At 31.5% G+C, this 14698-nt stretch overlaps 1 protein-coding gene across 1 annotated transcript in view; it reads right to left on the bottom strand.

Moving 5' to 3' along the window:
• The window catches only part of LOC140442220 (dynein axonemal heavy chain 10-like), a 657946-nt gene that overhangs the window by 188969 nt on the left and 454279 nt on the right, over positions 1-14698 (bottom strand). The window contains 1 exon segment of the mRNA XM_072533298.1: positions 2433-2783. Within this exon segment, the coding sequence (XP_072389399.1) occupies positions 2433-2783 (351 nt within the window).

The following is a 14698-nucleotide window of genomic DNA, read 5'->3' as shown; positions in this document are numbered from 1 at the left end:
GTATTAATAACTAAGTAAGCTACAATTCCAGCTGCCCCCACTAAGGACCAACACCTTCATGTGAAGCTAGCATACATTTCCATGTGAAACCCACATTTATCTTCTTGTGAAGACTACATTTAGCCTCTCCTCCAGAAGTGAGAATATATATTATGTATAATTAGCATATTGCCAATTAAGACAGCATACGATACTGTTAACAGACTCCAATTATATTTGGCTATGCTTGAATTTGGATTACCAAACGGGTTGGTAAAAATAATTAAAATGACAATTAGAAAAGTTAAATATAAAGTGCAAATACAAGGTGATCTTTCAGAACCATTGACAACTAACTGAGGACTACGCCAGTGAGAAGCGCTATCATGCACGCTGTTCAATCTAGCGTTAATCAAGCGATGTGGGAATAAAATTAACGGGTACAATATATACCCGTAGCATACAAATAGTGGTATATGCTGATGATATGGTGATCATTGAAAGAACCGGAAATGAAGCAGTTAAAGCTTTTACATGTATTAAAAACGCCGTAGAAAACATCGGACTTCTGATTAACTCTCAGAAAACTAAATATATGCCAGCTATATCAAAGATGCAACCAAATAACTTAAAGCTGCAATACGAAACTATAAAAACGGTGACAGATTTCTGCTTTTTAGGTTTACTGTTTGAATGCAAAAACAACACATCCAAAGAAATAAGAAAAAGAAAATGCGTGGCTAACCGCTGTTAATTTGGCCTAGATCCTCAACTAAGAGCGAAAAGTATGTCAAGACCGACAAAGTACAAACTTTATAAAACAATACTACGCCCAGTGCTCACCTACGAATCGGAACGGACAACGGACGTGCAAAGACGTCCAGAGATGAAGAGTTACAGTTAGTTAACATAATCTTTTATTCACCCCTTTAAAAAATTTTATTGTACGTTCAATGTTTAATAAAATAAGATGTACCTACACCTGGGAAGGAGCTAGGTATCGTTTTATAACTACAAAATTGAGGTGTTCTTTTCTTGTTACACAGTTGGCACCTAACGATCTAGAGGATTGCTTTATTGTTACAAAATGTATGCCTGTTTAAAGATTTTAATAATTTATAAATACATAGTTAAGCTATTATTAAAAAAAACAATTAACTGCATTCTTTAGTACAATCCTCATTTACACTCTGTGTAGCCTCCATAATATACTAATTTTCATCTAGTTACAAAACTTGCTGTCTGTTGTTAATTCTTGTCGTCAGTCATAAGTATCAGATATCAAATCAATTAATTTGAGTAGGGATGTCTCCTGTTTCAATTAAATATACCTTTAACTCATGTATACATTTTATTTGTTTATCATCTCTTTTGGGTAAGTTTTAATACTTTACAAACATTCAGTCTTGTTTAATATTTTCTTTTAATAATTTTTGGTATAAGTTGTTTTTTTAACATAACCTATATATGCACTTAGACTTGGACTCTTCGCGAACGCGAGCGCCAAAAAATTGATGCTTTTGAGATGTGGTGCTGGAGAAGAATACTGCGCATAACTTGGACAGCTCATAGGACAAACTTTTCCATTCTAAAACAACTCGAGATTAAAAAAAGGCTGTCCATAATATGTCCGCAACGTAGTCTGCAATTTTTCGGTCACGTAGTTCGCAGAGGTGACGATAGTTTGGAGAGATTAATTGTTTCTGGAAACGTTTCGCGGGAAAGATCAAGAGGACGATCATCAACTAGATGGTCAGACCAAATTAAGAATTCAGCTAAAAACTTGTTCTGTGAAGCTCTCAGAGCAGCTAAAGATAAAGACCAATGGAGAAAAATTGTTAGGAATAGTAGAAGATATCACGATCCTTAGTAATGGGGAAACGACAAGAGATATATATTAATATATATATATATATATATATATATATATATATATATATATATATATATATATATATATATATGCACACGTTTCATTAAAACGTTAAAGGATTTACGCAGATATAATATTTCATATAATAATAATCATCATTTTATTAATTTCATAATAATCATCTAAATGTTCTTGCATTGAATTTTTTTAATTATAGTTTTTTTAAGCCTATCATGGCAAGGCAAGACATATTTTTAATTTTAACTGTCAGCTAACATCGAAACTTGTTGTGGTTTTTCTTCATTACTATCTTTTTGGGAGGGCGGCCGTTTACTTAAGCAGTAGTAGTTTCATCGTCACACGTTTGAGGTGTCGTTTTATTGCTTGGTATACTTATACTGGGCTTGGCATAATTATTATATTAATATAATATGTAATAATATTATATTTAAAGTGTTTAGTTTTTTAAGTTAGAAATTAATTTGGGCCAAATTTGAAAATGCTTTTTATAAATAGGTATTTATATATAGGTATTATATACTTATTTTATAGAATTATTAGTATATGTTTATAAGGTTACCTGGAAAGTTGCGACATCTTTTGCTTAAAAGATCTCCAGCAGAGGACATTGACAACACCACATGTAAGTTATCCTGGCAAGTATGCAAAAAATATTGCCAGACAGCATCTTTAGCTACGCCATATCCCGCTTTGGTAGCTGCAGTTCTGCAAGAATTTATAATTTGATCTTTTTCATCGTCAGCAAATAAGGAGGGGACATATCCTATCATAAGAATGTTATTTATAAATTCTAGAAAACCTTCTTCGATAATCTGATCAGCTGTAAAAAAGAAGCAGGTTGGCATGTTATCTGTGCCCAGTTGCGTATATAGTTTTTTCAGGTCTTCTTTAAAGGAAGATTCATTGTACCCTAAAAGTAAATATGGTAAAGATTAGTGATATATTTTATCGATTCTAGAACCTATATATACAGTGAACGGCTAAATTATGGAATATTATCATTATATCGAGAACCGTCGAGTTTTGAGGAAAATCCCGAAACAGGTCGATTTTTGTCAAAATACCCATGTTATAACGTACATGGAGTAGGGATTATGTCACCGGTGTAGGTGTAGTGAGGTAATCGTTAATTTTTTTAATAGAAATCAGTATAATGCGACATCTCATTTAAACGAGAATTTAATTTTCTATTTAACGACATTACATTTTTAACTAAAATATTTTTTAAGGGTACAAGAACAATTTTTTTTAATTTATATTCAACTAAATTACAACTAATGATTTAATTAATAATGTACTTTAAAGTAACTAAATTATGCATAATAACTATTTTAAATTAAATGTTCGAAATGCCATCAATCGGTTTCCTAACATTATGCGAATCTACGGACACATTCATCCAGTATATTGCGGATGACTTCTTGAGTAATCAGACTCATTTCATGCCTTATTCTATCTTTCAAGTCCTGTAAGTTTTGGGGTCTATTGATATAAACTTTTGATTTTATGTAACCCCACAGGAAAAAGTCTAGAGGTATTAGATCTGGCGACCTTGCTTGCCACTGTATAAAACCTCGTCTTCCGATCCACCTCCTGGGAAAGCAATGATTTAAAAATTGACGTACTTCACGTGCGTTATGCGAAAGGGCTCCATCTTGTTGAAACCAGATATTATTACTAGGTAAATTTAGATTATTGGCATTTGGATATATATTAGCAAGGAGAGATATAAGTTGATTTCTCAAAAAAGTAAAATAACGTTCTCCTGTTAGATTTTTTTTTTAAGAAAAAACGGCCAATGATTCTGTCATTAATGACCCCTGCTCATACATTTACTTTCTGAGGAAATTGCGTGTGTGACTCAGTTATCCAATGTGGGTTTTCTTGACTCCAATATCTACAATTTTGACGATTAACGGTACCATGTATAAAAAATGTGGCTTCATCGGAAAAAAGAATTTCATTGATGAAATGTGGATTGCGAATACATAAATCCTGCATAATTTCAGAAAATTGAAGCCGGCGATCGGGATCGTCGTCGTTTAATTCCTGATGAAGTTGAATTTTGTAGGGATGGTATTTTTCTTTTTTTAAAATACGTAATACCGATCGTTGGGAAACTCCAGCATATTCACCCATTTGTGTTGAACTACTGTGACACAGCCACCTAAAGCTTACAAGCCGTGAAGTGAGAAAATTGGCAACGTTGGAGGTAGTCCGATAGCCCTGTGTTTACTTGGAAAGATTATGCTAATTTTGTTTGTATTTCTTGTATTATTGGTAAATTATTCGATTAAAAAAAGGTATGTATTTTTTACGTATATTGTAATAATTGTATGAAGCATTTAGATATATATTATTCAGACAAATAATACGTACACACTGTTAAATTCAGACACTGCTTTAGTAATTACAAACCCCAAGTCGATGTTAATTTATTGGTACAGGGAGTAGTAATATGATATTCTAACATATTTTTTTAATTACAGATGCCGAGACACTGCAGTGTACCAAATTGCAAATCAAATTATGCAACTACTTTAAAGTATGAAAAGGCCCAAAGTACATTCTCTTTTCCCAAAAACGATCACCTTCGTACTCAGTGGGTTAGATCTATTAACCGTGAAGATTTCACAGTAACTTCTAGTTCGGTAGTATGTAAAAAACATTTTGATGCAACGGATATTATTGAAAGTGAGTCATTCATTGATAAAAATGGTACGGTTCTTCAACGAAATTTGGTTTTTCCCAAGTTGAAAGAGAATGCGATACCAAGAATTTTTGAAAACCAACCGTCATATTTATCTAACCCAAAACCACCAACAAGAAAAAATCCTGAAACTAGACGAGCAGAAATAAGTCTCTGGGAAGAAAATAATATAAAAGAACTCGAAAACAAAGACCTTATCGTGGATTTCAAGAAATTTTTACAAAGTTTTAGTGAGAGGGTCGAGTTAAAAAACTGGCAAATAAAAGTTGTAGAAGAAAGGATTTGTTTTTATTTATTAAATATTGACAATCAGTGCAGTGATGAGTGTATAAAAGTTATTTCAAACATTAACATTAGGAAGGAATTACTTGTATCTGTTTATGTGAAGGACATAAACAGATGTTTGTGGAACAGCTGTTAGAGAACTATATTTTAAAATTTCTGTGATTTTCTCCAATACTTTGTTAAATAACTTCACAAAAAACAAGAATAATGAAATTATGACAAAGAAACTAACCAAAATTTTATCTAAAAAGCGCAAGCTTTCAACTTTAAAAAAATAAATACCTGGAATTTCAATAACATTTTTTTAAGCCACTCTTAATAAATATAATATTCGCTCAAGGGATACTAGAATTCAATAAACTGCAAGTTGTTTACAAAAATATTAAAAGATTATTTTCTTTTTTTTTTAACATAAATTATGTAAATAATGTAAGCTGAATGCACTTGTATTACTTTTAAATTCTATTAATATTACACCTCATTGTATTCAATGTTTTGCAGTTTTAATAGATGTGATATATATGTACCTTATCAGACTATTTTGTACGATTTTTTTACTTAATTCTAACTTTATAGCGAATATTATGATGTTCCTCTTTTATTTATTATTTTGTTGGGCTCTTTACAGTCGGACTACTTCTAACAGCTGATGCGGCGTTGCCATTTTTATTTCACGGCTTGTAAGCTTTAGGTGGCTGTGACTGTGAGGATTATCATGTACATTTAATAAAATATCAAGTTTCGCATTGTCTTCAATTTTATGACGCCCAGCGCTTGGAATATGTGCCCAGTTTCTCCAAATTTTCGGACTATTTTACTTACTTTTGATTGGTTGATGGGTCTGTCTGGATATTTTGAGTTAAATAAATTGCATACCTCGTTCTGTGTTCTTTTTTTATCTCCGCATCCTCTAAGAATTAATATTTCTATGCGTTGTGTTTCATTTAGGTGAGCCATAATTTAGTATTCAAAAGTAAAAATTACAATTGACAACTGATGACAATTCACAAAATCAAAACATTTACGTTAATACAATAACTATGCCACTATCACTTGCTTGAATTAACATTTGACAAAAAGTTTTAGTGTTTATGTATGAGATATCTTTTTTTGTCCATTATTATTTTTACTTATTTTTATTTTTTTTAAGGATTTACTTTAGAAAGTCATGGCAGGAACCGATGGATGGCATTTCGAACATTTAATTTAAAATAATTGTTATGCCTAATTTGGTTACTTTAAAGTACATTATAAATTAAATCATTAGTTGTAATTTAGTTGAATTTAATATAAAAAAAAATGTTTTTGTACCCTTAAAAAATATTTTAGTTAAAAATGTAATGTCGTTAAATAGAGAATTAAATTCTACTTCAAATGAGGTGTCGCATTATACCAACTTCTATTTAAAAAAAATTAACGGTTATGTTAATTTTTACTACACTTTCACTACAGCCACACCGGTGATCCCTACTTCATGTACGTTATAAGATTGGTATTTTATAATAAAAATCAATCTGTTTCAGGATTTCCCTCAAAACTCGACGGTTCTCGAAATAATGATAATATTCCATAATTTAGCCATTCTATTTTAATAATTTTTAATGAACAATTTTAAGTTTTTATGCGGAGAAAATTGCGAAAAAAATAACGCTTAATGTTACGTATATAAGGTTTTTTTACTCTTAACATAAATGCTAATTTAAATTGCTTAAACAAGTTATTTTAATTGAAACAAGTGCATGATCAGTAACGAGTATTCTCCTCCCTATCTATCTCTTATTATTACTTGCATCTTTCTCGGCATGCTTGCAAGTAAATTTTGGACATACCCTTGGAAAATTGCATTCCATTCATCCTGTGCAGCAAGCTGAAGCTGATCTATAGTATTTGAAACAAGATTTCCTCTCATGTGCTCTATTAGATTTAAATCCGTGCTAAATAGTGGCCAATCCAATCTTTAAATTTGGATCTCGTCAAGATAATTACTCACTATAGCAGCGATATGTGGTCGAGCATTATCGTGCATTAACATAAATCTGTCATATCCAATGTATCCAATATACGGCAAAACATGATCTTTCAGGATATTTTGAACGTAAGTGTCACGAATTACCCGTCCAATCATTTCAACAAGTGCGGTGCGTTCCTCCCAACTAATACCCCATTAAAGCATTATGTCATCACCTCGAAAACCAACGGTCTGGGTAAGATTGTAATCTTACCGTAGATCCTACTGTAGATCCCATTAGTAAAAAGAACATTTTTCCAGTTGTCGATATTCTACTGAATATGTATTCTTACAAGTTCTAAGATGCAGCTCATTTCCGAGGTGCATCCATGTTATTGAGCGATTTCTTGTAGAATTAAGAACCAAAAAATGGTCATCAATAATTGGGGTAGTGCACCAGGCCTTCTTACAAAATTGCATGTCTCATGGTACCTTTTTAAAGTATTTGAAACTGTAGAATGACCTCTCCTGAGACGCCGTGCGATATTTTTTTGTGTATATCATTCCTTGAACAAAATTACAATCTGTGCTGCTTTCATTGTAGTATCTAACTGGTGGTATATTTGTTTTAAACTTAGTTAAATCAAACTAAAATAACCGAATTACTATGGTTTTTCCTTTACGTGAAGAAGGTTTTTTATGATAAAATTCACAAATGACACCAAACGCTGACCAAACGTCAAAATAAACGTCAAAATATTTTAAACCAATTAAGTACATCAGCCTACTATATGAGTAAAATCAATATTCTAAAATTATTTTGAAATAATAGTGACTACAAAAAAGAGTTAAAAAATTCCAAAATATTCGATATTTTTGTCCATGAGTTTATTTATTGAAGGTTCCCTAATCGCTTCAGAAATCGTCATTTTTCTGTCGTTGTTATTTTTACATAGTTTTGTCTTGATATTAACTTTGAAGCGATATTACTTTTAATTTTTTAGAGATCAGTGGACTGCAGATTTTGGGAATCAAAAATTGTTACTTATGGAGTAAAACGAGGCATGAGATTTTTAAACAACACTGATTATAACATTCTGACGATCATTTTGTAAGCAAATACCCGTCGTTTTCACTTGTATCAAATTTCCTGCTTACTCTACTTACAGTTGTTTGATTAATCTTGGGTTTTGGATATTTTTTATTAAATAACTCTTACACTGCTTGACTAAGAAACTATTAACTGTTTGCTGAGAATATCTTCATAAATCGACAACGAAAATGTCTATTCTTTGTCGTCTCTCATTTAAACGCACAATCATTTATGGTAAATTACGTTACTGCAGATAATTTATGTCAAATAAATACCAGCTAATTTATGATTATTTACGTAATAAAAAAAAATAAATGAATGGTCAATAAACAAGTACAACAAAACCTGATATCATCTTCTTCAAGTGCCATCTCCGCGGCGGAGGTCGGAAATCATCATAGCTATTCGGACTTTTGAGGCGGCTGCTCTGAAAAGTTTATTTGATTTACATCTGTACCACTCTCTCAGGTTGCGCAGCCATGACTTTCTACGCCTTCCTATGCTTTTTTTCCTTGGATCTTTCCCTGCATAATCAGTTGGAGCAAGGTGTATTTCTCTCCACGTGTAATATGTCCAGGATATTCTAATTTTCTTGTTTTAATTATATTTAAAATTTCTATTTCATTATTCATCCTTCTCAGAACCTCTTTGTTTGTGACGTGTTCTGTTCACGATATTTTCAGAATTCTTCTATACACCCACAGCTCGAATGATTCCAGTTTTTTCATTGATGTCGCATTCAAGGTCCAAGATTCCATTTCATAAAATTAAGTCGAAAAAACAGCACCTCGCCAATCTAACTCTTAGTTCCAAAACCTGATATACTCGGTGGCAAACATTTTAGGTGGTTGATCATCATTTTACACATTTCCTTGACTATTTCATATTTAAGTATTCAAGTAATTAGGAGTAATAGCTAATGCCTATACTGTTAATAGTGAATTTGTCTCTGCACGGACTATTCACATTATTAATAAAATATAGGTTGTCTAATTTAACAAAAAGGTCAATGACGTCATAACTTCTACAAATATAACAAAATCAATTAAATGTGAAACAAAAAAATTACTATTAAAAATAAAAATCGACCTTCTTTTTGTGTGTTTTGTTTTAAATCTTGATGAAAAACAATATTATTAATTTTATGCATTACTTTTGGGATACACAAATTTTTGGCTTATTTGAAATAAAATTGGTAAATTGTACTATTTTGCCACAAGAAAAAACTTAAAAAAAATGGCGTCGTCGCTTCAGTTTTTTAGTGGGACATTGGTTTGTAGGCGTGGCCATGGTTCATTGCTGTTTCTAAAAGTATATTTGTAATTCAGTATTACCTGAATACTCATGGAAGCATGTAGCCAATTAAGATTAAAAATTAATTATTAAAATTTAATTAAAATAAAATATTATTTGGCATTTCCCAAATAATATCTTTGAAGCCATATGTTTATTTAGCTATTTTAAAAGTAGTGGGTGTGAATATAAAATTAGTTCTATAAAAATGACATAAAATAAGTAATAATTCAAAAATTACTGCTTAAATTAAAAATAATTTTAAACAATTAGAAATTCTAAACCAAATAACATTCTTAGCGAATTAACTGTTCAAACAAACCACACCCCTGTGCCAAATCAAAACTAAATGTATTATATCGATGGCCTAGAATAAAAAAGTCGTAAGTAGGTTTTTACAAATTATACAGGAGGAACAAAAAACTGGTTATTTTGACCAATAATGGTTTTAATGAAAAACTTTTTGGTACCATATTAGTTTTTAGACTAATACAATGAAATTGATATTAAAAAAATCTTAATGAGTAGGCATTATGGAGAAAACCAAATTTTTTTGGACTTACTACTTTTTCAGATAACAAAATTCTAGAAATTACCTGACTTACGATATTTTCAGATATCAAAATTAAAGAAGCCAGCCTCAACATCACATTAAATACATTTATTAAGAAATTATTACAAAGTTTCAGTACAAAATAAAACTAATAAAATATAATGATTATGTTCTATAGCTTTAGAAAGAATTTATTTTACTCGTGTGGTAATGAATCATAGAAATTGTGCACCTCTTTTGGAAGGACACGTTTCATTTCTTGCACGTGTCTAAATTTTATAGCTGTAATCTTCGGTTTGTTTTGATATAAAGGTGTGATTCGTTCCAAGTCTTCTACAAGAGGCATTTTTATTCTGCGTGGAATATTAGAATACTCATCTTCATAACTTGTCTTTACCTTTAGCTCCCCATTTGGGCAATATTGAATACATTTTATGTCTGTCACTACAGGATCGCCTGCTTTGTTACCCGGTCTCAGAGACGAGACATAGTTTAAACTACTAAATTTCTTGAAAAAAGTATACTCAAGCCATTCAACATTATATGGTTTCGGTTTAATTCTGGCAGTTCTACATATTTCTATGTAATTACTTGGAGAATAAATTTCTCGGTTCTGCAATTTTCTCTCAATAGTGGCATGCATAGCATCACATTCCATTTGTATATGGCCCTTCTCTAAAATTTTTTGAGTAATTTTTATTCCTGTTTTGACAGACGCAAGCAAGAATGTATTTGCCAAAATTGAATTCCTATTCTGGTAATTACAACCGTCACTAAAAATTATTATTTCGTTCACGGGTGGTGACAAATCAAGTTTTGTACAGATTAAATGAAATATTATAGAACAGAATTCGTCAGCATTTACTCCTCCTTCACTTTCATCCCACAAAAAACAATATCCTTCAGACGATTTTATATCGAATATTGTAAAATTGTGGACTTTTAGCTTGGTTCTGTAATAGAGTGCTGATGCCTTTAATACGGGACATAAAAGTACTGCTTGTAAGTCCATTGTTAATACAATTTTACTGTTGTCAGAGAATTTATCTGCATTTTTTTCATTCCTTGCTAGTGTCTTGTTATTTTGGTGTATCATATAATTTTCTTCACTTTCATTTCCTAATTTGTAAGCGGTGCAAAGATCACATTGATCTTTTCGAGGACTAAACAATTATAAATTTTTGCTCTCAAAAACATCATCAAAAGTGAAAGATGAAGCCCGTTTTTGATTCATTGCATTGCAGTATGTTATATATTCACGATAAAGAGCTGCCTTTGAAGACCACATTGGTTCCAAATATAACTTTTTTGTTGATTTTCGACAATAATGTGACTCTACTTTGGGAAGAGCATCCAAAAATTATTAATACACTTTATAGAATCCTCAGCTTTATTTGAGCCAGCTTTAGGTTGAGCCTGCACATTTTTTTCTTCATTGGCTTGTGAAGAATCCAAAGCAGAAGCTTCTTCCTTTTCAATTTCGGACTCCCTTGTACTATTCAGAGTTTTTGTACTTTCCTACCCAGTCAAATACACATCTCTCTCCAATTGCCAATGTATTTAAAAAAAGTTTCTTACAAACTTTGTACTTTTCTTCAGCTGTACTAAGTTTTAGGTAGTATTCATAAGTAGTCTGTCTTCTGAATTTTTTCTTGTTTTTATATTTTCTTTCCTTGACGCTAACAATATTGACAGATTGAGCAACAAACATTATTTTTTCATCCCAATTCATATCCCAAAACTGAGCAAATACTGTCTTTTGGATTCATCAAACAAAGCACATTTGAGTTTCTTTCCAAGTTTACCTTTTTTGCAACCACAATGTACTTTTAATTTTCTTGCTTCTCGCTCAATAGTAAACGAATTTCCTTCTCTTCCCAAGTAATTTTGTCCTCTCATTCTCTTATCTTTGTTTGACTTTTGGATCCACTCTCCCTTTCTCGGTTTACCTTTTCGTGGTCGTTTTCTTATATTTTCTGAAGAAATTTCCATGGAACTATCAGAATTGATAGGCTCATCTGTACCAATGTTTTCCAAGATTTGTTCACTTGAATTGGAAGCATCATTCACGTCATCATTTTCTGCAGAAATTACAATCGAACTACTAGCATTGGTCGGATCATGATGTATAGTTGCAAGATTTGCATCAGTGTTGGTTCTTTCATTTAAATCTGTATTGATGTTTTCCAAAATTGGTTTACTTGAATCTGAAGTACAACTTTTGTCACCAACAAGTCCAGGGGTATTCATTTCCAATTGCAAAGAACCATCTTCTTGGACTAAGAAATTTAGAGAACTTTCAACTACAGGAAAACTATTCATTGTAAATATTATACTTGTATCATTAGATACACTTAGCTCTAGAGGTGAAACTGGTAGATTTGAGGTAGTTTCGTGTAGGTTTTCGTCTGCATTGATAATATCTTGCTTGATATTTACACTACATTGGATCGGTTCTGTATGTAGCTTTTGATCCACAGGAGATTTTGTCTCGATATTCTTGCAATGAGACTTTGGTTGCAGAACGGATTTTACCATTCTAGCTCCTCGAGATTGATTGGTTTGTGATAGTATACGATCTGTAACAAAATAAATTCAAATAAATAAAGCAAGCGTCTTTGTGCTGGTGAGATGTGAGTATGATAATGTCTAAAAATATCACCATTGATTCTAAAGAAAAATTCTGTTGCCATATGTGTCCATTTTAGAATGAAAACCGCGTAAGTCTGACCTAAGCAACTGGGACTTGGGAGTAAACAAATAAGGCACGATCTAAAAACTCCAGTGAAAAAGTCGTAAGTCAAGACATATGACATTTTCATTGAAGTATAATAAGCATTCTCTCGACTTACAACGTTTTCATTGAAATTTTAATCATTTTATTCCTTTTTTAAACGCAATAAACACTAAATATTAAGCCAAATAATTAAGGAAAAACAATAGCAAATAGGAAATAAAGAGTACAAAAATGTAATAAACTTACCCATTTTTCAAATAAATTGAGTTCTTTGCACAAATCAAAATATTATTTATCGGCACGTTTCACTCGAGATACGACAACTTCACTGGTGAATATACAATTCAAGACTGACAACATTTTCATTTTTCGCCAGGTGGCAGCAGGAGATTATTTTTCTCTCTCTCTCTCTCAATTGTAATGTGTGAGGCCTGTTACACACAATACATCGGTATAAAAATCTCAATATCGAAAAATATCGACTTATGACTTTTTCATTCTAGGTCATCGATATAACGCCTTTCTCACGGCGTTGAGTGATTTGCCGATATGTTTTGGCTAAGCTCGATTATCTTTTTTCTCCTTTGCTCCCTGTTGTTGGCTCGGTCAAATTCTTGCCTGTGCATCTTGGTCCTTAACATACCCCAAAATTAAAAATCTAGGGGAGCTAAGTCTGATGACCAAGGGATCCATTTTATTTTACCTTGTGTACTAATTATACGTTTACGAAAAATTAAGGCTAAATATTAATAGCTAATGCTCGTTCTTACGGCCTGTTCAATATGTGAAGTATAATAATGGCAAATACAGTTTTTTCGACAGATATTAGCCTTCAAAAGCTGTAATAAATAAAATACTATTTTCTTGTACAGAATGGGCCCCCAAGTGCCATTTTATTGTTTGTACGCTTCCTGCAGTTGTGTTAACTGTCGGCATATTGAATTTTGATTATGACACCGTGGTACTTCCAAAATATATCAGAGATACACTATACACTCGATACAGTGTAATAAGATCGGAAAAAATCAGTTTTAGGTATCGTTCGGTATAACGCTATGATTATGGGCGTTCATGTACAATGTGGAGGAAAGACCAGTGGGAATACGATTGTGATCTTTATCTAGTGAAAACATAATGTAGTATCTTTGTTGAACATGTCGCTAATTCTGTAATACACAGATGGTTAAATTGGTTTTAAATTCAAGCCTTTCCACTCTTCTATACATATTTCGTGGTTTTCTACTCATCATAGGGAGCTTGTGACTAACTTAAATTTAAGAGAAACGGTTTATATACATATATATATATATATATATATATATATATATATATATATATATATATATATATATATATATATATATATGGGTGTTTTCCTGCTATTTGAAAATTTTATATTTAAAACTGTCCCCAAGCTAATTTTATTAAATGTTGAGAATGTTTGTTAATAAAATGAAGGGCAGTAGTAAACTAAATATATATCTTTAAAAGCCAGCATATTTGCCTGTTAGTTTTTGAGTTATGGACAATTTTATACAACCTGTGCCAGGGGACTGTTGTAGCCATCCAGCGGAATGTTTTTATGAACAAAACAGTTATTTTTGTTAAGTTTAATTTGACAGTATTTTTAAGGCTCTCAATTTTATGACACTAAAGTCAGTCACAAAACAAAAAAAAAAAACATTAATTCTGCTAGTCAATTATCACATTCAATATTTTAGGTTGGCATAATACTTTAAAAAATTAATACTTTTAAAGTAACTAAAGTAATAAATATTTTAAAAAAGTAACTTAAAAAAATCAGTGTTAAGATTGTACTTTAGGAAAAAGCTTTGAATTAACTTAGTTCTCAAAAACCGGTAGAAATAGAGGAAAATAAAATAATCTTCCTTTTAGACGCAAATCTAGATCTGGTAACTTTTATCTAGATTCTCTGCAATATTTGGTCAAAACTGACATCAGGAATCTGAAAGTTTTTAACCGCTATTTTGTATAGTGCTACTACTCCGTCTGCTAGTGAACCCCGGGTCCCAACCGTTAGTAAAAACAGTCCCCTAGTAAGCTTATTTTGAGTTTTAGTAACAAAAATTTGTTTAAAATAATTGATTATCTATAGTTGTTTCTTTAATCTGATGTGTTTTAATAATTTTATTTTATTAAAAGTATTCATGTAAAAAAAGTCCAGTGCTATGGAACGGCAGGGGGT

The sequence above is a fragment of the Diabrotica undecimpunctata genome, chromosome 5, assembly GCF_040954645.1.
Source record: "Diabrotica undecimpunctata isolate CICGRU chromosome 5, icDiaUnde3, whole genome shotgun sequence".
NCBI lineage: Eukaryota > Metazoa > Arthropoda > Insecta > Coleoptera > Chrysomelidae > Diabrotica > Diabrotica undecimpunctata.
The sequence above is the reverse complement of the archived record's forward strand: the minus strand, read 5'-3'. Positions and strand labels throughout refer to the sequence as shown.